General features: G+C 39.7%; 4 protein-coding genes across 14 annotated transcripts; 1 reads left to right on the top strand and 3 right to left on the bottom strand.

Annotated features, from left to right (window-relative positions):
- Positions 1 to 181: 181 nt before the first annotated feature.
- On the top strand, positions 182 to 6,205 carry LOC124308849 (DNA-directed RNA polymerase III subunit RPC5). Of its 10 annotated transcripts, none has more exons than XR_006909120.1 (10): positions 182 to 200; positions 567 to 781; positions 875 to 1,128; positions 1,296 to 1,489; positions 1,562 to 1,734; positions 1,827 to 2,031; positions 2,154 to 2,356; positions 2,453 to 2,616; positions 2,710 to 3,076; positions 3,244 to 3,621. XR_006909120.1 is itself a non-coding variant. In XM_046771997.1 (9 exons), exons 1-8 carry the CDS (start codon positions 743 to 745, stop codon positions 2,975 to 2,977), a joined length of 1,500 nt encoding a protein of 499 aa, XP_046627953.1. In that variant the 5' UTR covers positions 307 to 742; the 3' UTR covers positions 2,978 to 2,986; positions 3,244 to 3,621. The 10 variants fall into 10 exon arrangements, 1 of the variants encoding a protein (XP_046627953.1); XR_006909124.1 differs by lacking the exon at positions 182 to 200 and adding an exon at positions 4,181 to 6,205 and having other exon boundaries at positions 307 to 781; positions 2,710 to 2,986; positions 3,244 to 3,329; XR_006909125.1 differs by lacking the exon at positions 182 to 200 and adding an exon at positions 4,181 to 6,205 and having other exon boundaries at positions 307 to 781; positions 2,710 to 3,072; positions 3,244 to 3,329.
- Positions 3,110 to 5,444, bottom strand: LOC124308848 (cytochrome P450 9e2-like). The gene has a single exon (XM_046771996.1). The coding sequence runs from the start codon at positions 5,442 to 5,444 to the stop codon at positions 3,924 to 3,926; it is 1,521 nt and encodes a 506-aa protein (XP_046627952.1). The 3' UTR covers positions 3,110 to 3,923.
- LOC124309009 (uncharacterized) lies at positions 5,880 to 18,154 on the bottom strand. The gene is made up of 23 exons (XM_046772226.1): positions 18,001 to 18,154; positions 17,478 to 17,609; positions 17,010 to 17,215; positions 16,769 to 16,885; positions 16,320 to 16,470; positions 15,945 to 16,155; positions 15,627 to 15,842; positions 15,130 to 15,460; positions 12,906 to 13,022; positions 12,459 to 12,609; positions 12,086 to 12,296; positions 11,768 to 11,983; positions 11,343 to 11,601; positions 10,525 to 10,549; positions 9,909 to 10,047; positions 9,446 to 9,630; positions 8,821 to 8,952; positions 8,518 to 8,711; positions 7,428 to 7,544; positions 7,190 to 7,340; positions 6,831 to 7,041; positions 6,554 to 6,763; positions 5,880 to 6,468 (listed from the first exon to the last, which is right to left on the bottom strand). The coding sequence occupies exons 1-23, from the start codon at positions 18,137 to 18,139 to the stop codon at positions 6,231 to 6,233; spliced, it is 4,059 nt and encodes a 1,352-aa protein (XP_046628182.1). The 5' UTR covers positions 18,140 to 18,154; the 3' UTR covers positions 5,880 to 6,230.
- On the bottom strand, positions 11,082 to 15,121 carry LOC124308846 (multiple inositol polyphosphate phosphatase 1-like). Of its 2 annotated transcripts, XM_046771994.1 has the most exons (8): positions 14,385 to 15,121; positions 13,488 to 13,619; positions 13,145 to 13,338; positions 12,906 to 13,022; positions 12,459 to 12,609; positions 12,086 to 12,296; positions 11,768 to 11,983; positions 11,082 to 11,601 (listed from the first exon to the last, which is right to left on the bottom strand). In XM_046771994.1, exons 1-8 carry the CDS (start codon positions 14,563 to 14,565, stop codon positions 11,280 to 11,282), a joined length of 1,524 nt encoding a protein of 507 aa, XP_046627950.1. In that variant the 5' UTR covers positions 14,566 to 15,121; the 3' UTR covers positions 11,082 to 11,279. The 2 variants fall into 2 exon arrangements, with proteins under 2 accessions (XP_046627950.1, XP_046627951.1); XM_046771995.1 differs by lacking the exon at positions 13,488 to 13,619.
- Positions 18,155 to 19,643: the final 1,489 nt, after the last annotated feature.

Raw genomic sequence — 19,643 nt, 5'->3', positions numbered from 1 at the left:
TCAACGATCTTTTATCTCTTTCGCACTGCCGAGTTCGCTGTGCCTCTGTCCTAGGGAGTTTTTTGCGCTGCCAGCTAATGTCGGAACGCACCCTAAATGGAACTAACGAATCACGTGGCTCACGGTATGTATATATATGTATAGAGTAAAAGTGACGGAACTGACAGTACCTGGACCACGTATGGGATTTTGTTGTACTTGTAAGAAAATAGAGGAAATAGATTTACATTCATATTCATTTCCAGTATAAAATTTACCCTTATAAGTACAGTAAATTCCAACAGAGGTAAATCGTAAATGGTGAACTAAAAACTCATGAACCAATTCGTCGAACTCATAAACCAAATTCGTTAGTGCATTTCTGTAATTTTATTCACGAGGCGTATGCATTAAAACTCTCCCACGCTGTACCATGAGATTAAATTTATTTCTAATAGGCTGTCACCCCCACGTGACCCGTCAGTAAAGCTTCAGGTAATGCAGCGCTAGGTCCGTTGTGGGATAACTCACGGAATAAGTGGTAACGCAAAACCGCCATTACCCAGCTGTCCAATTATCTCCATTAGATAGGTTATGTCACATTCTCCACAATCAGCGTCGGAAGTTTAGGAGCAGCTTGGCCAAGTCGGAAACTTTCGGCGTCTACGGAAATGAATTGACCTTCTGATCGGCATCGAAATCCATTTGTGAGGGGAATCAGGACGCAGTTAAATTCCTGGTCGACAAACACAGCGATTTCGCGATGGAAGAGGTCGGCGCTTCCGACCCGGTCGTCAAGGAGGTGAGGTTAAGCGCAATTCATGCTTGCCTTTACTTTGAAGATTAATTCAGCAATCATTGGCCTGTTCATTTCACCAATTCTGCGATCACCCAGATTCCTGTATTCCTGTCGAAAACCCTCGCTGAGAAGCTTTTCATCTTCCAATACCCGCTGCGGTCGTCGCGCAGTGGTTTCGACAACCTTAACATCTCCAAGTCCTCCATAAAGCCGGAAAATCAGGAAGTGCGACTCGAGGTTTCCCTCGACACCGACAATGTCAATTACGATCACAGCAAGGGGGAACAGATCGCCCTTAATGTCGACGGAGCTCTGAAACATGACCAGGAAGGCGAACGAGCTTTCGACAGGTACAAGAGATCGGTTCGATCATATTGTTTGTGTGATTACTATGTATAAGCTTTTTTTTCAATTAGACTTGTCGACTGATTTGTTTGGTCAATTCGTATGAAAATAATTTAGGTTAGTTTTTAGCTTAGCCTTATATTGATACTGGTATTTTATTTTGGGTTTTCAGTCACATTATGGACAAGACAGTTCTTCATTCTATGCGTGCCCTTCCCGACTGTTCAAACTACGCCGTCGGGGTATTCCTAGACGGAGAACTACACCTAACGCCACTGAAAGGCGTGGTTCAAATGCGTCCGCAATTCCATTACCTGGACAAGAGCGACAAGAGAGTAAAGGACGAGGCTAAAGTGGCGGGCGAAGGTAAACTTATGCTTTTTTAGCTAGCTGATGGCACAGAAACTCTGTGCTAATACCGTACTCTTCCTCCTGCAGAGGCTGAAGACGAGGAGGAGAGTGTCAAGCAGGTGAATGTGACGTTTGCCAGACAGGAGCCAGAGTTCGTGAAAAAAATGCGGGAACAGTCGTTTCAACATCACACTAAAAAGAGTTTAGAGGAGCAGTGGGTTCACACAGAATATGTTAAACCCACTACTGGAAAGGCAGAGGTAAGAATCATGCTATTGAAATAAATTATTTGTTCTAATTATAGATCATTGTTGGTGTTATACGTTATTTTAATTATTTTTTCTTTGCTCAGTTGACCAGAATGGAAATGATTTCTACTTCAAATGAGGACTCTGTCAATACTCTAAATCTAACTAGTGAAAAGTACCTCTCACTTTTGGTTCCACCGCCGAAAGAGGATGAAATCGTGAAGGCTGCAGATCCCAACCCGACCATGTCTCTGAAATATATTCGCACACTGCCGCTTCTCGATCAAATACGAATATTCGTGAAAGATGGTAATTTGACAAGCAAAAATAATTTCTCACAAGTATTTTGGTAATCTTGGGAAATTTTACTGTATAAATACGCTACTTACTTGTCGTCAATATCGTCAACGTGATTTTTTCAATCAATACAGCAAAAGTCATGGCATTCTCCCAGCTGCGAATTCTTCTCTCCAGCGGTCACGATCCTGCCACCGTTTTGAAGTACCTTCAACAAGTAGCAGTGTTGGTTCAAGGAAATTGGATCGTAAACAGCGAGCTGGTTTATCCAAAAGACACAGTTTCCGCGCACAACGGGATCCCCTCCGACTTGATGTGTCGAGCACGGGATTATGTCGTACGTAATCACTAAGACTATGCCAGGTTTTATTGTCTTTCAAATTGATTATCGATTGCTTGTAAGCGAGGATGATATAAAATATTTTTTCCCCAGCTTTTGGCGTTCACCGAATCCCAACATATCGATCGCAAGACCATATCTTCAGTTGTAAAATTGCCGTCCGAAGAGGTGTCTGAAATATTTACAAATCTTGCCCGTCATCAAACAAAAAAAGGATGGTCTCTAATCTTGCCTCGCAATCAAGATTTCATAGATAGGTAAAATCCGATGATACAACAGATTGATTAGGTGTCATATTAAACGTTTGCGAGATGAGAATAAATCTGTATGGATTTTATCCATGTTTCCAGGCATCCGGAAATTGCTCAGCGGCAGGAAATGTTATGGGAAGCAAAGCGAAAGCACCTAAGAGAGGCAATGGAGCCTCACAATCAGCCACCCCAGCGACAAAGGCGAAAATCAAACAGGGAATCGATCGGCTCTGAAAACGAGGAGAGAAACGTAGGCCGAGGTAGAAAAACCCTGAGAGATTCCTCGGTATCCGATAACGACAGCTCCGCCGAAAATGCCAAGCAGAAAAAAACTAACAGGCCTAGAAAATCGTCCGAGACAACGTGACCTAGGCTGGTACGTGAATAAATTGATAATAGAAAGCGTTTGAGGGGCAAAAAAAAGGACAAGAAGGGGAAGAAGGATTTTGGTCGGCTGGAACTGTGGGTAAACTGAATTGTCAAACTGATTTATACTCCGTTAAATATTTACATAATTTCTTTATTTCTTTCACTCTCTTTTTCCCTTTCTCGCTCATTTCTCGCAATGACCTCAGGTGTCTTTAAAATTTTACCCATACACACGTTTTAACAACCGATTTATCGTATTTTCAGATGTCAATCGTATCATCGAAGATCATTGTCAGTCTAAGAAAGTGTTGATCTTACTGCCGCCACTGCAACTCCTGTCAGTAATTATTGTACGTAAAACTATTTATTTATAACGGGAGAGTATTCTTTGATATGGTTCGTATCAAGAAGAAACAAAGAGATGAGTTTTCTACACTCTATCATTGTTACTGGTGTGACTGACTCCAATATTGTCATTATTATCGTTATTATCGGGTTAATTTATCATTAAATGCGTCGGTATCAGGATCGACTGTAGCGTAACATGTGCGAGCTACATAGTTCAATTTCTAAGATTACACGTACGCAATTTAATTTTTATAAGACGAATTATTATATTAAATTGGAACGGCTGTGTTTGTATATACATTTTTTTTTTATTCTATCAGAATATAATTTCATATATTAATATCGGTAGATTTTATATTCTAGTCGCAAATTTGCAAGTTCTTCATGTGCAACTTTGACACGTGCCTCGTTTTACGTATTTTCAGACCGTAGCTAAAGTCAAATTTTTAATGGCCTACCAGCGAAGAAGTCAATTGACGATAGAAGCAGAAAAATTTTCAAGTGGGTACGCTTCCAAAATTATAGCTTCAAAATTATTATTCCCTGCTCTTTTCTATCGTACAATAAAACTGATTTCCTTTTGACCATCTTTAAACCTATTGATGATTTCTGGGTTCAATTTTCAGCCAAACTGCGCCCTCAGGCCGAAATACAAAACTCGAAGCACTCACTTTTATCGAACTCTCCGTTTTACTGCACGGCACAATGTTGAAATTTGCCATCAGTTCGAACAAGACTAACTTTGTTTCCATAAGGGCAAATCTGTTCCCGATGCACATGCGGGGTCCAACCCCGAAGGGGATGTAAGTCATGGAATCGACTGAGGACTTATTAGCGTCGTTGAATCTTTCAGGATCGAATTTCTCAGGGTCAGAAAAATATTCCGCATCTCTCTGCAACGCTGAGGTCGGAAACCACAGAGATACTCCAGGTTCGACGACGAATGGATTCAGCCCTGGCAGCGCTGGTGGAAGTTCGAATTTCTCTCTGCAAACTCTGTCGATCAGCGTCGCAGGCGTATGAAGGCGCAGGGTCTCATTAACGACAGCGTCCAGATACCGCATGGCGTGCAGAGCCTCGTAGGTCACGTCGCCGTCGCATTCTTCCACAACCCGATCGACCTCCGCTTGAAGCTTCTCCTGCACGTCCGGATTCACGGTAATCTCGTGGACGGCGAAAGTCATTAGCACGGAAACCGTGTCGAACCCGCCTAAGTAGAATAAGAAAGCGTGAGCCGCCATCTCTTTGACCGTCAATTTGAGACTCTCGTCTTTATTCCTCGCCTGCATCATCAGCTGGAGCATGTCAGGGCGGTAAATTCCTCTTGCGTCCCTTGTCGTGACCGACGTTTTGATTACGTCGTTGTAGAAACCGACTATCTTGTCGTCGAACAGCCTTACTTTGAAGAGTTTTGCTAGGCGTGGAAACATCCGAAGCACGAATAATTTTGTCGACCTTATACCATCAAAGTTTGACGCTTTTCCACCCATTACGTAAAACTCGTTTTCTGGCTCTGCGAGCGAATCCATGCTTATGCCAAACGCTGATGTTAGTATCACATCGTTCGTGTACCTCGCCAGGATGTTCCTCATGTCGAAGACGTTTGAATCGTCACCCCGCGTTTTCAAGTGCCTTACCAAATTTACTGCGCATTCCTTCACCAGTTTGAATATAGTTTTCATTTTACTTGATGTAAAGGAGGGGCTCAACAGCGTCCTCGTATCCTTCCAACGCTTGCCTTGCAGCCCGAAGAGGCTCTCCTTGAAGAACGAATCGGGTACTTCTTGGGCGAACATTTTGTGATCCGGAAAATTCTCAAAGTTCTTTATTGCGATCAACCTGATGAGCTCTGGATCTCTGAGGAGGACGACAGGGCTTGCGAAGTCGAAGAATCCTACGTACTTTGCATCGCGATTGTAATTGTAGGCGTGCAAAATTGTATCCGTGAGACTCTTCCTGCCGAAGAAAACTTGTGCCATATTACCCAGCACAGGTATCGGCGGTAGATACGGGATTCCTCTATTCTTGAAGTAATCCAAACCGCGGAAACCATAGTAGTAGATTATAGTCAGGGCGACTAACGCCGAGGCGACTAAAGTCGTCCAAGCTTCTATCATTTTCCCCGACTTCCTCACAACTCTATGTTATTCTTTGAAGAATTGTCAATGGCAAATTGAAAGTTTTCTATTCTATTTCACGCCCAGTCGTTCAGAATTCGCAGCTTAACTATCCCTTCTCACAGAGAGTGTTTATGACACGTCTTGCAACACTGAGTGAAGAAATCTATTTGAAAATATTCTCGTTTTTTTGATAACCTCAGCGCAGTATCTGCTCCATAGGTCAGAGTGCTGCTCGATCTACTTTCAATATGTCTTTATTGTATAATATCGTGTGTTTTCTGTTTGCGAGAATTTGCTGCGAGCGCAGGACTGATAAACTCGAAATAAAATTATGTGCAAAAGGTTTGAACTTGATAACGGTACCGTAGATTTGTTAGATTTTATTTTACTATTTGTATTTCATGGCACTAGTGTATTACAGCTATAATCTCATTCGAATTTCTACTTCGTCATTGTTTATTTACAGTACTGATAATCGTGTTATACAACAGTTATGAAATACTCTAAAAAACGAATACAAATAAAAAACCTTGTCGATTTTAAACTTGCTAAACTTGTTCTACATCTGTCAAATGACGTCAGTTGTAAAATAATGGAAAAACATATTTGTCGTTGAAAAGTGGACGGATATTGGGACGGAACATTAGTTGGTCACTTACGTACTACAATAACAAGCCTACAAGATCTATTCATGATCAGTTTGTAAAAGCGATAGAAATTTAACCTAATAAATAAAATAAAGTATACTGATGATTAAATAAAAAAGTGATCATCCTGAAGCCATCAATGGCTGGACAAAGCTAGCGCCGGCAACCCGAGCCAGAGCAACACTGTAGGCACAACTAGCGACGAAAAGGCGCTGTTTGCATTGCAGAAGTTGGACTCGCAATCGGACAAAGTTTTGGCAAATCTGCTTTTCAAGTCGTCCCAGTCACAGAGGCCGACCTTGCACCCCATGTAAGGTACCGGCTTTTCTCCCATGTAGAATATCACTTTGTTTGGATCCTCGGGAACATCGCATCTGAAAGAAAAATCATTGCAGAAGCCGAAATGTCACACGACCAGGTCCCAAGTTTCAAATTTCGAACACACGGAATTCATTTCACCTGTAAAATACCGCCTGTATATTCGCAGCGAACGATCCGATCTCCGACGTTCTCCACAGACGTTTACTCATTGACTGATAATTGCTTGCCAGCAGAGGTGTGGAATCCTCTGCGAATCTCATCGCCGCAATAAACAGCTCCAAAGTTCCCAATTCCACCACGCTGAACACTCCTTTGGGTTCGCTCGTGTTGTCGCCGCTCTCTAGTTTCCTGAAAATTTTAATCATGGGTGGAAATACCGACTCTGAAGACCCCGGGAGCAGCTCTCGGAACTCACTTGAATTGCCCGAACATATCCTGCAGCAGCGAACAACCCATGCGGAGATTCACCTTGTTGCCATACCCGTACTTGTAGTACTCGGTCAAGTCGTCCCTATATTCGAGGATCTTGAGCTCCTCCAAACTGAAGACTGCGCACCATGCCGAGATCGCGTCCAGTGTCCAAGCCTTCTCGTAGCGGCACATGTCGTACATCGCATTCAGCGAAGCTACGGTGAGACAATTTTTGCATTGGTAATTCATTCATACTCCTACTTCTCAATGATTTTTGCGATTCTTCTGGTCATTCTTTTGGCTGTCTTTTATAACGGCAATGATAAGCGTTCGATTTATCCTGTTTTCAGGCAAAAACAACACCTTCGGTAATGTTGTTCCGGAAACCAAGCCGACGGCTGACGTTTGTGAGGAGATTCTGGTACTCAGGGCTGGACTTGAATCTGGTCACCTCGATCATGGCTTCGGGGTTGTTGGAAACCTCGTCTCTCCACTCTGGACAAGTCAGGTGAGACTGAAATTCGATGCAATTATCAATCGCAAGCGTACCTCAAATATGCATATTCATTTTTCTCAGGATTAACGTGCACTGGAGACAAACCGCGAACTGAGTATTGTTCATCGGCGCCTCCGTCGGGGGCATTTGCCATTGGTCAAAGAGCCCAGACATAAATGCCTTCAGGCTACTGGACGTCTTTTCTCCAGCCGTTGAACGGAACTGAAACAGAAAAAACCGCGATTATGGATTGAAGGTACGAATTTATTTCACTTTCGTTAAAACTTAAGAATATTCAAGATTTTCTTTTCGAGTCACAGATCAGTCATCAGACAATAAAAATTTGTCAATAATCGATGGGGTAGGATTTGAATAATAAATTGAATGATATCGTCTTCGAGGATTGAGCAAATACATTATAAATTTTCGTTTCGTATTCTCATGAAAATTTTTCGGAAATCGATAGCTTCGAAAATTCAATAAATTTTGTAATCCACATCAATTATGCCATTAGCGAAATGATTTCAGAATGTATTTTCGTTAAACCTTCAAAGTTTGTTCTCAATTTTATGTTTAAATAGTAAAAAAAAAACCGCGCGTCTTTCCACCAAAAACCAGCGCCGTTGAACCGCGGCTAACTTCACGAGCTCACGCAGTACGTTCCTTGGCTTCTACAAATTATGTCTTCAAATGTTTTGTCACTCTTGGACTCTTTTTGTTACGATAAAGTGCGTTAAAGTGATGAAATTAACTGTTGCAAGTGAAAAATATCCGTCTGTAGTCCCGTGTGAAGCATCCGCGATATTCAAAGGCTCTCCAGGTCACCGAAAATCGCCTGCCAGATAAATTATGGGTAAGATTAATCGGCACATCAATTCTAACCTAACTTCGACTCGTACTATCAACCTCAAATGCAACGACTGCGATTTGAAAACGCGAAAAATTTGCTTTAGGATCTTTAGGCAAATTCTGTTTCTATCTCGGACGCTTAAAATTGTTAAATTGGAATCTGAAAAGTATTCAAAGGATTCGGGCAGAATCGTGTCATAAAATTTTTATGAGACGGCAACATCGCAAACCTGTCAAAATTATTCATATTTTAGACGTTTATCGCTAAAACTTGACACAGTTTGTCAAGTTAGCTAGTTTTCGCAACCGAAATCCATCCAATTAAATGGCCTAAACTCACTCTCACCTTGTAATTTCTCTCGCTGACGTCACTCACAGTTGGTGGAAATAGTTCAGGCAAATGCGTTTTCAGTCTCCTAGCCAACAACACTAAGTCCTCCGTTCCCTGCGGAACAAGATTCTCAGCCTTTTCCATCGTCATTGCCGAATCTATGCGCCAAATTCTCAGGTTCTCTAAATCAAGATCGCACAAGTGGCCATCTGTCGAATAAAGTGAAGACAGTTACAGACATCGATCAGAATTTCTTTCAGGCCTGATCGTTGTTTGTTCTGTTAATTAATCGTTCAAAAAATTTGCATGTTAACTTACACCCCAAAGTATCGTGATTGTATGTTATTTGATCCCGTAGTTTAGGCAGAGCTTTCAATTTCGATATCGTCTCTGCATCAGGATACAAGGTCCCTGGCCTTGTCAGCATCCATATTTGCAGTGGTTTACAACCTGCGAATGAATAATAATTTTATCTTTAAATTTCATTCTTTTTTATTCATTTATTTATTCATTTATTTTCAATTCGTATTATCAACCGATTTCGCAAAGAACTGATATTTGATTTTTAAAAAAAATGTACTCTGAATACTAAAGTAACGATCTCGATATACGAATACGATAACTGAAGAATGAACAGTATATTTGATTTTCCGTCAACCAATTAAATACGCCTGAAACCCCCGCAACCGGTTTTACGTCGCGGTTGTACAGGTTGCTTATGGAAAAATTTCCCTCCGGCGATTCCCGGTTTCATTTTACGAAGTTTCGAGATAAAAAAGACAGATTGAAGATGTAAAAACAAATATGCATACAAAGAAACCGTTAATATTGTTATTATTGTTGCACGTAAGTGTACTCAAGAAAAATCGCGAATGTAAGTTTTATCTTATTTTTTTCACGATTCTTTATTGTACTTGAAGTATATGATTCTCGATTGACTTACCCGGTATATTCTGGGCGGGTCTTTTAGCACCGTGAATAAAGGTGTAGGCAGTTTTTGTCCCGAATTTCAAATAGGGCTGATCATTTTCAGCGTAGCAGTAATCCGTACTTCGTGAAATCGCCTGACCGAAGGTCAGAGAAATCAGGATCAGTTCCTTCAATCCAATCAACATTTTTGCCCTCCGTCTGAAAAATTTTAGTATATGAAAAAATGCGATTAAGAAACAAATTTCTTGCAAAACGCACATAAATATAAATGGAAAGTCGTCACGTTTGAAAAATTTTATATTATTTTTACTCACTCCGCGACCCGTTTAACTATAAATTATATACGAATGTTATACAACGACCAACCAACCGACTGACTGACTGACTGACTGTCTGCCTGCTTGCTAGTTTGTTTCATGCGCTTACTTTGCGGCTCTAGCGCAATGGTGATGCGACGGTGTAAAAATCTTACCTACATGTACTCAATTATCGTGTCCTCACCAAGTAGTGTTACAACTAGTATAGTAGCAGTGGGGAGGTACATAATCATGATGATGATGATGATGAGAGTTATATCACTAAAGAAGTGGTTTTTTTGTCCCATCCCTTTTTTTTCTTTTTTTTGCAATATCTCTCTCTTTTACTTTGTTTGTTTTTTACCTTTTACCATTGTAACTATTAAAGACGCATGTTATTCCATAACACCACGTTGTACATAATATACAGTATAAATAGTCGAAGCAAAGACGAGATGATGATCTCACGCGTCTTCTTAAACCATACGTAATACGCTTATGCCTTTAATTATCATTATTATAGACGGTGTAAATGACTCGCGGTTGAATATTGATGTTGCGAAAACGATCGTTATCATTATCGTTCATATTTGCCATTAATTCTTTTAAATATGTAACGACAAGAGAAAAATAAAATGAAAATCACGAATGCAGAACGTATTTTTCAATATCTATATATCTATACATGTAAATGAAAAACGAAAATTTTTTTGATTCATCATTTAACTCACTCTGTGTTCAGTTACAGTTGATTAGTTGATTAGTTGATTTATTTTTCTATTATCGTTTCCTGTACCCAATGATGCAGACAATGCTTGCGTCTGTTTGAATGCCAATGATCAGCAAGCGACAAACCGCAGTAGGCTAAACTACCGTTAAAGTTTAGAGCTGATTCTTGTTTTTAACGATCCTGCTGCTGCGCTCGGGTCTTGACTCGTGTTTAACGCGCATAATGGACGTATGGATGTGTGCAGCGCACACAACATGGCATAAATGTGTAATAGCGTCGTACGGCTATGTTGCGAAACAACTCATTGGCTCGCTGACTGAAGAGAATCGTGCCGCAGAAACTTTCATTTCACCTGTGTGATATACCGCACACGTGATTCGTTCACTTTTATATCAATACTTGAATAATACGCTACGATTATTCCTTGAATTATTTTTTTTCTTCCTCTTCTTTATTGTATTCTGAATTATTACTTATGATCGTTATTGTAACGACAGTTGAATAGTAAGCGTTAACAATGACGCGAGGTATGAGGAATTGATGTAAAAAAATCATTAATCGTAATTCGTCGTCAAGGTTGAGCTATATTTTATCGACAGAGGATCCATGATCGACATTGTGGGTAATGCAGAGAGAAAGATTTTTTGCATTATCTCGTGACCTTGCTTTGTATTTTTTTTATCCAAATTTACTTACAAAAGTTATAATTTGGAAGATTAATGATAATTTTCTTACGGTGTTATTACTTATTCTTCTTTCGATCTATCAATGATACGTAAAAATTATCCTAGCTGACACGGCATGGTTTTATTTCTTTATCATTATATCAGGCTCGTATTTCTGCACCTATTGCACGAAACTAGAAATTTCTTGGACATTCTTACCATATGCCGTTTTCGGAAAATTATGAGAACCAGTACAGAAGATATAAGCACAAACTTTGCCACTGGTAGCAAATTAACCGGTGATGGTTCGGTCGACGTTTTGTAACAGAAGTCTACGTTGTCGCACTCCAACAGCTGCTTTCGAAATTTACTCTTCAAGTACTCCCAGTCGCACAAACCGTCCACGCATCCCGGGTAGTCGACGGGCTTTTCAGTTTGATAGAATTTGACTTTGTTAGGCGATGCCGAGTCGTTGCATCTGGAAAATATACATATAATCGGCGTTGTACGAGAAAGCGGGGAGCAGGTGGAATCTTTGAAGCAACATCGTCGTTTTCCCTTCGAAGCATTCTTGAAGTAGGGCGAGTCCTGGTAAAAGTGCCGAAATAGGTGATATTCAAGGAGTCTTGACCGTTTCAACTCACTTGTAAAATACGGCCGCGATATTGGCGCCGAACGATCCAATTTCGGTCGTGTTCCAGAGGTATTTTTTCCTAAGCTTGAAATCGCTCGCTAGTAGAGGCGAGGAATCATTGGCGATGCCTAAAGCAGCCATGAACAAATGGTAGCTTCTCGATCTCCCGACGTTGAAAACACCTCTCGGCTCCATCGAGTAGCTATCGTCGTTGCCTTCGATTTTTCTGTGAAATTTTCATCGACAGATTTACCACGACGCTACATTTTGAATTTTTCTACTCTTTTCCAGCCATCGGGCAGGAACTTGGACGTCAACCGAGACTCACCGGAAACTATCGACCATGTCTCGCAGAGGCGGGCAGCCCAATCGGACGTTGTATTCGTGAGCGTTTCCTCGCTTGTAGTAGTCGACCAAGGTGTCCCTGTATTCGAAGACCCTCATTTCCTCGTCGGTAAAAACGGCGCACCAAGGTGACAACTTGGTGACGTTCAACGCCATGTCGTAACTGCACATGGTCCACATGTGGTAAATAATTCCTGATAATTGAATATTTATATCAAATTGATTATACTTCCAAATTTTCATCAAGTTTTTCAATCGTTCACACTGAATTTCTGTCATTTTCAATTGTTATAACTGCACTCTTAATCAGTATGTAACAATTATTTCGCCATTTGTATAAACACAGGGTCACTTACTTTTGTTGATATCGTGAGGAAATCCAAGTCGTGCGCTGACGCTTGATATCATGTTCCGATACTCTGAACCATTCGAAAACTTTGTTATCTCGGTGAGATGTTCCGGGTTGTTTGCTACTTCCGTTTCCCATCTCGGACACTGAGAATAACCCTAAAATTTAGGAAAATTCTCATTTCATAAACTTCAGCCTAGTCAAGGTCAAGTGTACATCTAACTGCGTGTAAGTTGCAAAGGACTTTTTCTATGTGTGTTTTGCTTTCCACTTCAAAACTGTTGATGGTCAAATTAACGTTCTGAATAACGAGCAAAAATTCTAACTGATTTTCGGTGAAGATAAAAAATTTGCTTTCGGTGAATCTTTACGCATCTTGTATTTTGAACCACTGTTGATGAAAAAAAAAAAAAAAAAAACTTTCTACTAATTCATCAGAGATTCGGAAACTAACCGTCCACAACCTGCTGTTGGCTTCAAGTTGTTCTTCCGGGATATCGTCTCTGCCTAAAAGTCCACCCATAAATGCCTTCAGGCTGGTAATCATTCGTGTTCCACTTGCCCTACGGAACTGAATTGCGAACAAAAATGAAACGAAACGTCGATCACGTATCGATTTTCTTTTCGATTTATGTTACATTTTTTCAAAAAATCGATCCTATAAAATATTTATTTTCCTTCGTTTGTCGTTACCTTGTAAATTCTTTCACTAATTTCGGTTACCGAGGGTGGAAATAATGCTGGAAAATTATTACCGATACGTTTGCCAAATTCATTCATGTCCTTGACTCCCTGATCATTGACTAGTTCGGAATTTTCATACGTGATGAATTCGCTGAGTCGCCAACGCTTCAGATTCTCCAGATCCTCCGGGCACAAATGACCGGCTGTATTGAGGAAAAAAAAAACAAAAAAGAAAGAATAACTGTTTCATCTTGGTCAGTTATTATTTTATTTATTTTTTTTTTTTTGTACAAAGATAACCATCAAGTTTTCGTATTCCCATATATATATATATATATCTCTTCGAACTTACATTGTAGTATTTCGTGATTGTAAATTATCTGAGTTTGCAGCATCGAGAGAGATTTCATTTGATTGATTTCCGATTGAACAGGATATCGCGTTCCGTGCCTGATCATCATCCATATCATTACAGGCTTGCATTCTGTACATAAGTTTACAATAAAATTTTACTTCCAAGTATCGCGTGTCTTGAGGTACGAACGAAATAAACGTTTTCATTTTATATTTTTATCTTATTTTATTTTTTTTATTTTTTCCAATGTTTACACAAATGTCAAAGAAAGCGGTCTGCCAACTGGTTAAGGGTAACGTAAACCAACTTCCGATATCGCAGAAAAATCCAAATGAAATGCCAAAGTACGATAAAATGCCGTTCGTTGAAAATTGTGGAAAATCGTAGTATTTTACCATAGAAAATTACGAATTTCTATATGTATTCTATAAAAGACAATTAGAATTTTCGACGATGGAAATAAAATCAATATCCAGCGGTCGCTCAATACAGACACACAAAATTATATTAATAATACATAACTATAGTCACCTCATCGACATTTTTTTTTTTTTTTTTCACATTCGGGCGAAATAATTTCGTTTGAGGAATAATTTTCAGTGGAATTTGAACCATCTTCATCAATTTGGATTATGCAAAAATTCAGTGGTTAAGAGTCGCGAAATGTGCAAAAGTTGAATTATAGATTTATTTTTGTGTCAAATTTCGTTTTTCCAGCGTTCTGAAGAACAATTCTCCAATCCAATTCATTTCGGGAGGTGTTGCTTTCTTTTTTTTTTTTCCTTAACCCCAAAAAATATAACTCTTACTATGAGTCCAAATGTTGCGAACCTACGGTCGCATTAAAACTTCAGTTCGCTTCCGCGAAGAATATGAAATATTGACGCAACTTACTTGGTATCGTTTTATATCCTCTTTCACCACCGTGAATAAAGTGGTAGGCAGTTTTTGTGCCCACTTTCACGTACCGATTTTCATTCCGGGCATAACAATGATCAGTTTCCGGGGAGAAATGTTGACTGTTTGATAGAACCGAGGTAATTAAAATCAGCTGTAATACTTTTGCTTGGAACATTTGATTACGGATAGACAATATTGAAAAATTTCCAACACGTAAGCGATAGCTTGAAATAATATCACTATTGCATCCGCGATGAAATATTTTTTGATGATCGATTTACTTTGTCACTGTAAGAATTCCTTTTTCAGACGGACTTATTTGGATTGTAATTATATTCAACGCGTTTATGTATGGTTTCAAATGTTTTCTCATCTATTGCGAATTCGAGTAAACTTAATTGATTCTAATCATGGGATTAGAACACATCGATGAACTATGATGAATTTTGTACTCGGAAGCTGTGACAATGTCACTTGCAACTGATGTGTCATTGAATTCGAACGTGACTTTTGGTCACTTGCGTTAAACGCCTTCTTTCGTGTCAAGAACATACTGAAACTTCACCAGGTTACAACGCAAACAAGTATAAAACATCGCCATCCGCTACTTCGTCCCGTGTAAATAACTACCAAATGTGTGAAAACATTTCACTCAAATGTGAAATTCAGTTCGTCGTTTACGCCTTTCGATCGATCAGGTAAATACGAAAAAATTGGCCTTACAGATCAAATTTTATACATTTAATATCACCGTCGGACGACTTCTGCATCTGTAGTAACAACATGGTGGAATTTTTCTTAATATCCTTGCCAGACGCGGTGCGTTGAGAAAGAGGAGAATCAGGACACAGAATACGAGCACGAACTTTTCCGACGGCGGCAAAGTCTCAATCAGCGGTTCGGCGACAATTGTACCACAAAAGTCGACATCGTCACATCTCGACAGCTGCTTTCGAAATTTACTCTTCAAGTACTCCCAGTCGCACAAACCGTCCGCGCATCCCGGGTAGTCGACGGGCTTTTCAGTCTGGTAGAACTTGACTTTGTGAGGCGATGCCGAGTCGTTGCATCTGGAAAATATACATATAATCGGCGTTGTATGAGAAAGCGGAGAGCATGTGGAATCTTTGAAGCAACATCGTCGTTTTCCCTTCGAAGCATTCTTGAAGTAGGGCGAGTCCTGGTAAAAGTGCCGAAATAGGTGATATTCAAGGAGTCTTGACCGTTTCAACTCACTTGTAAAATACGGCCGCGATATTGGCGCCGAACGATCCAATTTCGGTCGTGTTCCAGAGGTATTTTTTCCTAAGCTTGAAATCGCTCGCTAGTAGAGGCGAGGAATCATTGGCGATGCCTAAAGCAGCCATGAACAAATGGTAGCTTCTCGATCTCCCGACGTTGAAAACACCTCTCGGCTCCATCGAGTAGCTATCGTCGTTGCCTTCGATTTTTCTGTGAAATTTTCATCGACAGATTTACCACGACGCTACATTTTGAATTTTTCTACTCTTTTCCAGCCATCGGGCAGGAACTTGGACGTCAAGCGAGACTCACCGGAAACTATCGACCATGTCTCGCAGAGGCGGGCAGCCCAATCGGACGTTGTATTCGTGAGCGTTTCCTCGCTTGTAGTAGTCGATCAAGGCGTCCCTGTATTCGAAGACCCTCATTTCCTCGTCGTTAAAAACGGCGCACCAAGGTGACAACTTTGTAACCCTCAACGCCTGGTCGTAACTGCACATTTGCCACATTTGTCGAACCGTATCTGGTAATTACATATTTACTATTTCAAATTTATAGTAATTTTTTTCATTATCCAATATCCTGAATTTTCATTCTCGTTGACCTTCATTTCTTCCCCTTGCTGATTGCACGGTTACTAATTTGCCACCTAATCTTATTTTGCGATTCTTTCATGCGCGAACATACCTGCGCTAATATTGCGGTGGAACCCGAGTCGTTTACTAACACTTGTTATCAGATTCTGGTACTCCGGACCATTGACGAAGTTCGTCACTTCTCTGAGATGCACTGGATCGTTTGCCACGTCCGTTTCCCACTTTGGACAACGCGAATATGCCTGAAATTTATCAAAATCCACATTTCGTCAAGTTTTCTTCTGAATTTTCTGACTCAATACGACACTAAGTGGTATTGTTAGCCTAATCCGTTAGATCCGACCAATGAAATCACTTAGCGTCGAGTTGCGTCCAAAAATTGACGTAAAAGAAAAGCGTCCTTTGCGTATCAGGTACAAAGGATTTGCTGCTTGAGTGTTATACTTGTGACGTAAAAACCTCGGTTCTTCGTCAAACCAGATTTTTCGAATAAATACCATAAATACGACCAAACTTTTAATCGAAGTATCAAAAACGAACCACCCACAATGTGCTGTTGGCTGGAAGTTCATCTTTTGGAACATAAACTCCGTTCAAGAGTCCATCTCTAAATGCCGTCAGGCTCGAACTCATTCGTCCTCCTCGCGCCATACGGAACTAAAAATAAAAATAGCAATGTAATAAAATGGTAATCAAGTATCCACATTTTTTTTTTCACTTCAAATTCTCTCTCCTCCGAAGCTACACCGCAAGGTATTTCAATTCCTGCGTTCATTCGTACCTTGTAATTTCTCGCCTTGACCTCAGTCACCGCAGGTGGAAATAATTCCGGAAAATTATTCCTGATACGTTTGCCGAGTAGATTCATGTCTTCGATCCCCTGTCTGTTTAGTTGGTCGGAGTTTTCGTATGTAATAAATTTACTTAGTCGCCAACGCTTCAGATTGACCAGATCGTCAGCGCACAAACGGCCCGCTATAACATTGACTATAAATAGTACATTATGTAACAAGGGAATAATGGCCTCATGTTTCCCGCAAATGCGTTAAGCGGGAATAATATGCCACTTTGGTCCTGCGTTTCAGATAAAAAAAAAAAAAAAAATGTCAACATCGTTGAGGTTGAGACGAGAATGAAAAAGTTGATCTCGGATTATTTTTAACATTGATTAATATTCATCGTTCTCGATTCTTTTGTCCGCGAGATAACCGAAAAGTATTATTTCCCCGATATATCTTTCAGAACTTACTTCCTCGTACTTCGTGATTGTAAATAATCTGATTTCGTAATTTCGGAAGTGACCTCATCCCGCGAATTTCTCTTGTTCCCGGATATCTCGTTCCGTGTCTTATCATCATCCATATCTGTATCGGCTTGCAGTCTGTGAATAAGTTTGAACGATATTAATTTCTGGCTTCATGCTATTTCGGGCATCGGATAAGACACGCGTTTTATCTGTTGAAATTGCTGAAAATACAAACACAAAGATTGACAAACTCTGCTGAAGCAAGGTTGTTCCTACTGTTTGCGCAGTTGGCAATGAAGAACTTGTGAAGCAATTCGCCGGCGTGAAATAATTCGAGGCCATGATCAATCGACAGATATGTAGGAACAAACACGATGTTATTCAATAACGTACTACGCGCGTGACACATTTTAGATTCAAGTATCAAAACGTCTTAAAAGTAATTCAATTATTTCATTTTTCCTGAACCGTTAAACATTAGTTCGGGATACAGGATAATAGAGTAACATAAAGTAACGTAACTTACTTGGTATCGTTTCGTATGGTCTTTCACCGCCGTGAATAAAGTGGTAAGCAGTTTTCGTGCCCATATTCAAGTATGGATTATCATTGTGAGCGTAGCAATACTCAGCTTTCAGAGTTAAAACGTGACTAGCTAATAGCATCGTGGCGATTAGAATAAGAAACGATTTTTTTACTTGTAGCATTTGATCGCGGACAGACTTGAAGTGTGTCAGAAAAGAAAATGCTTAAAAGATTATGAAAAAATTAAAAAATCGTTAAACCGCGCTGAAATACTTGTTACGAAAATTTTTCTCATACTGTGAGAGATCCTTCCGCGCAACCGATCGTTGTCACTATAGACTCTAAAAATTTTGTCTTGAACGGACAGTTTTAAATTCTATCTATTTTCAGTGCGTTTATTTTTCAACTCAAATATTTATTCATGAATTAAATACACCCGAGTTGATTCGATTTAAACTCAAAACCCGGTAATCATATGACACAAGTAGCATATGTGTGCTATTTACAAAGTACCAAACATTTAGCTGCCTTATGGAAATGCAATTTGTAATGTCTTTCTGCACGTATTAACAGGTCATACTGGAACTTAACTGGGCTGCTATTGCGTCACTATATCAACTTTTAGTTATTTTTTTGCCTATGAGATCGTTTTTAGTCATATTCTTTTGGATTTTGTCACTTTTACTTTTTTACCCTTAGATTTTAGAAAACATTATCAGAGTTTAGAATTAATCTAACTGAACACTGGAACTGAAGAAACTCCTTTCCTAAGATTTTTTTTTATTGCCAGTCTTTGCTCTATTGTTGCGTATGCAAATAACAATTTCATAAGGTAAAAATGAAAATTTACAAAGATTAGAAAATAGAAGGCTTGCAATAGCGAATTTTCAAATTCGCAAAAATCTGTTTTCGAATGTAGACTATATTTTGAGTTATCTGCATTCTAGCCTTCTGAATTTTGAAATTCTGTAAGATAGATTTTCGCGGATTTGAAAATTTTTGATTACAGACTCAGACAAATAATGTAGTTCATAAAATTCTATTTATTTTATCGGAACTATCCTTTTCGATTTTTCTGTAAAGTTTCGATGCAGACACGTTTAATAGGTATACAATTATTTCACCCTTAAATAAATTTTTACAGATGTTTGGCGAAAACTTGGAAGATCGACCACTTGGACTTCCACTTTGACTCACTGGAAATTATGGATCATGTCCCGCAGAGGAGAGCATCCCAAATGAATATTGAATTTGTGACCGTACCCCCGTTTGTACAAGGCAACCAAATACTCCTTTTTTAACCCGCGACATATCCATGTCAACATTGTCCTCGAGTCCATGCCGTTCACTTACACTTGGTAACTCTGGACTATGGATGTATTTTGACACTTCTACAAGATGTTCCTGATTGTTATGATTGTTAGCCACGACTCTTCTCTTGGACATCGTTGATACACCTGGAATTACGAAAGTTTCACTGTCATTAACATCAGATATGCGGTTAATTGTTTCTGGTTCTTCTAAGTCCAAGTTTTATGTTCATGAGCCAAACATTTCCGTTGAACCGCAAACACGTTGAAAACTGTTTGGGGTTGAAAAGTATCGTTGTTTTCAGATTTATTAGTGGATCAGCAAACTAATCGC

The sequence above is a fragment of the Neodiprion virginianus genome, chromosome 7, assembly GCF_021901495.1.
Source record: "Neodiprion virginianus isolate iyNeoVirg1 chromosome 7, iyNeoVirg1.1, whole genome shotgun sequence".
NCBI lineage: Eukaryota > Metazoa > Arthropoda > Insecta > Hymenoptera > Diprionidae > Neodiprion > Neodiprion virginianus.
Note: the sequence above shows the minus strand (reverse complement) of the source record. Positions and strands in the feature narration are given on the sequence as shown.

What these genes read in the sequence shown, in the direction of transcription:
- LOC124308849 (XM_046771997.1), top strand. Translation starts at nt 743, where the DNA reads ATGGAAGAGGTCGGCGCTTCCGACCCGGTCGTCAAGGAG. An exon ending in GGCTAAAGTGGCGGGCGAAG is followed by an intron (nt 1,490 to 1,561) that starts GTAAACTTATGC and finishes TTCCTCCTGCAG; the next exon opens with AGGCTGAAGACGAGGAGGAG. An exon ending in AATCAAGATTTCATAGATAG is followed by an intron (nt 2,617 to 2,709) that starts GTAAAATCCGAT and finishes CCATGTTTCCAG; the next exon opens with GCATCCGGAAATTGCTCAGC.
- LOC124308848 (XM_046771996.1), bottom strand. Translation starts at nt 5,444, where the DNA reads ATGATAGAAGCTTGGACGACTTTAGTCGCCTCGGCGTTAGTCGCCCTG.
- LOC124308846 (XM_046771994.1), bottom strand. Translation starts at nt 14,565, where the DNA reads ATGTTCCAAGCAAAAGTATTACAGCTGATTTTAATTACCTCGGTTCTA. An exon ending in AGGATATAAAACGATACCAA is followed by an intron (nt 13,620 to 14,384) that starts GTAAGTTGCGTC and finishes ACTTATGTACAG; the next exon opens with AATGCAAGCCTGTAATGATA. An exon ending in TTAGTGAAAGAATTTACAAG is followed by an intron (nt 13,023 to 13,144) that starts GTAACGACAAAC and finishes TTCGCAATTCAG; the next exon opens with TTCCGTAGGGCAAGTGGAAC.
- LOC124309009 (XM_046772226.1), bottom strand. Translation starts at nt 18,139, where the DNA reads ATGCTATTAGCTAGTCACGTTTTAACTCTGAAAGCTGAGTATTGCTAC. An exon ending in TCAAGGCGAGAAATTACAAG is followed by an intron (nt 16,886 to 17,009) that starts GTACGAATGAAC and finishes TTTTATTTTTAG; the next exon opens with TTCCGTATGGCGCGAGGAGG. An exon ending in GACATGGTCGATAGTTTCCG is followed by an intron (nt 11,984 to 12,085) that starts GTGAGTCTCGGT and finishes AAAATTTCACAG; the next exon opens with AAAAATCGAAGGCAACGACG.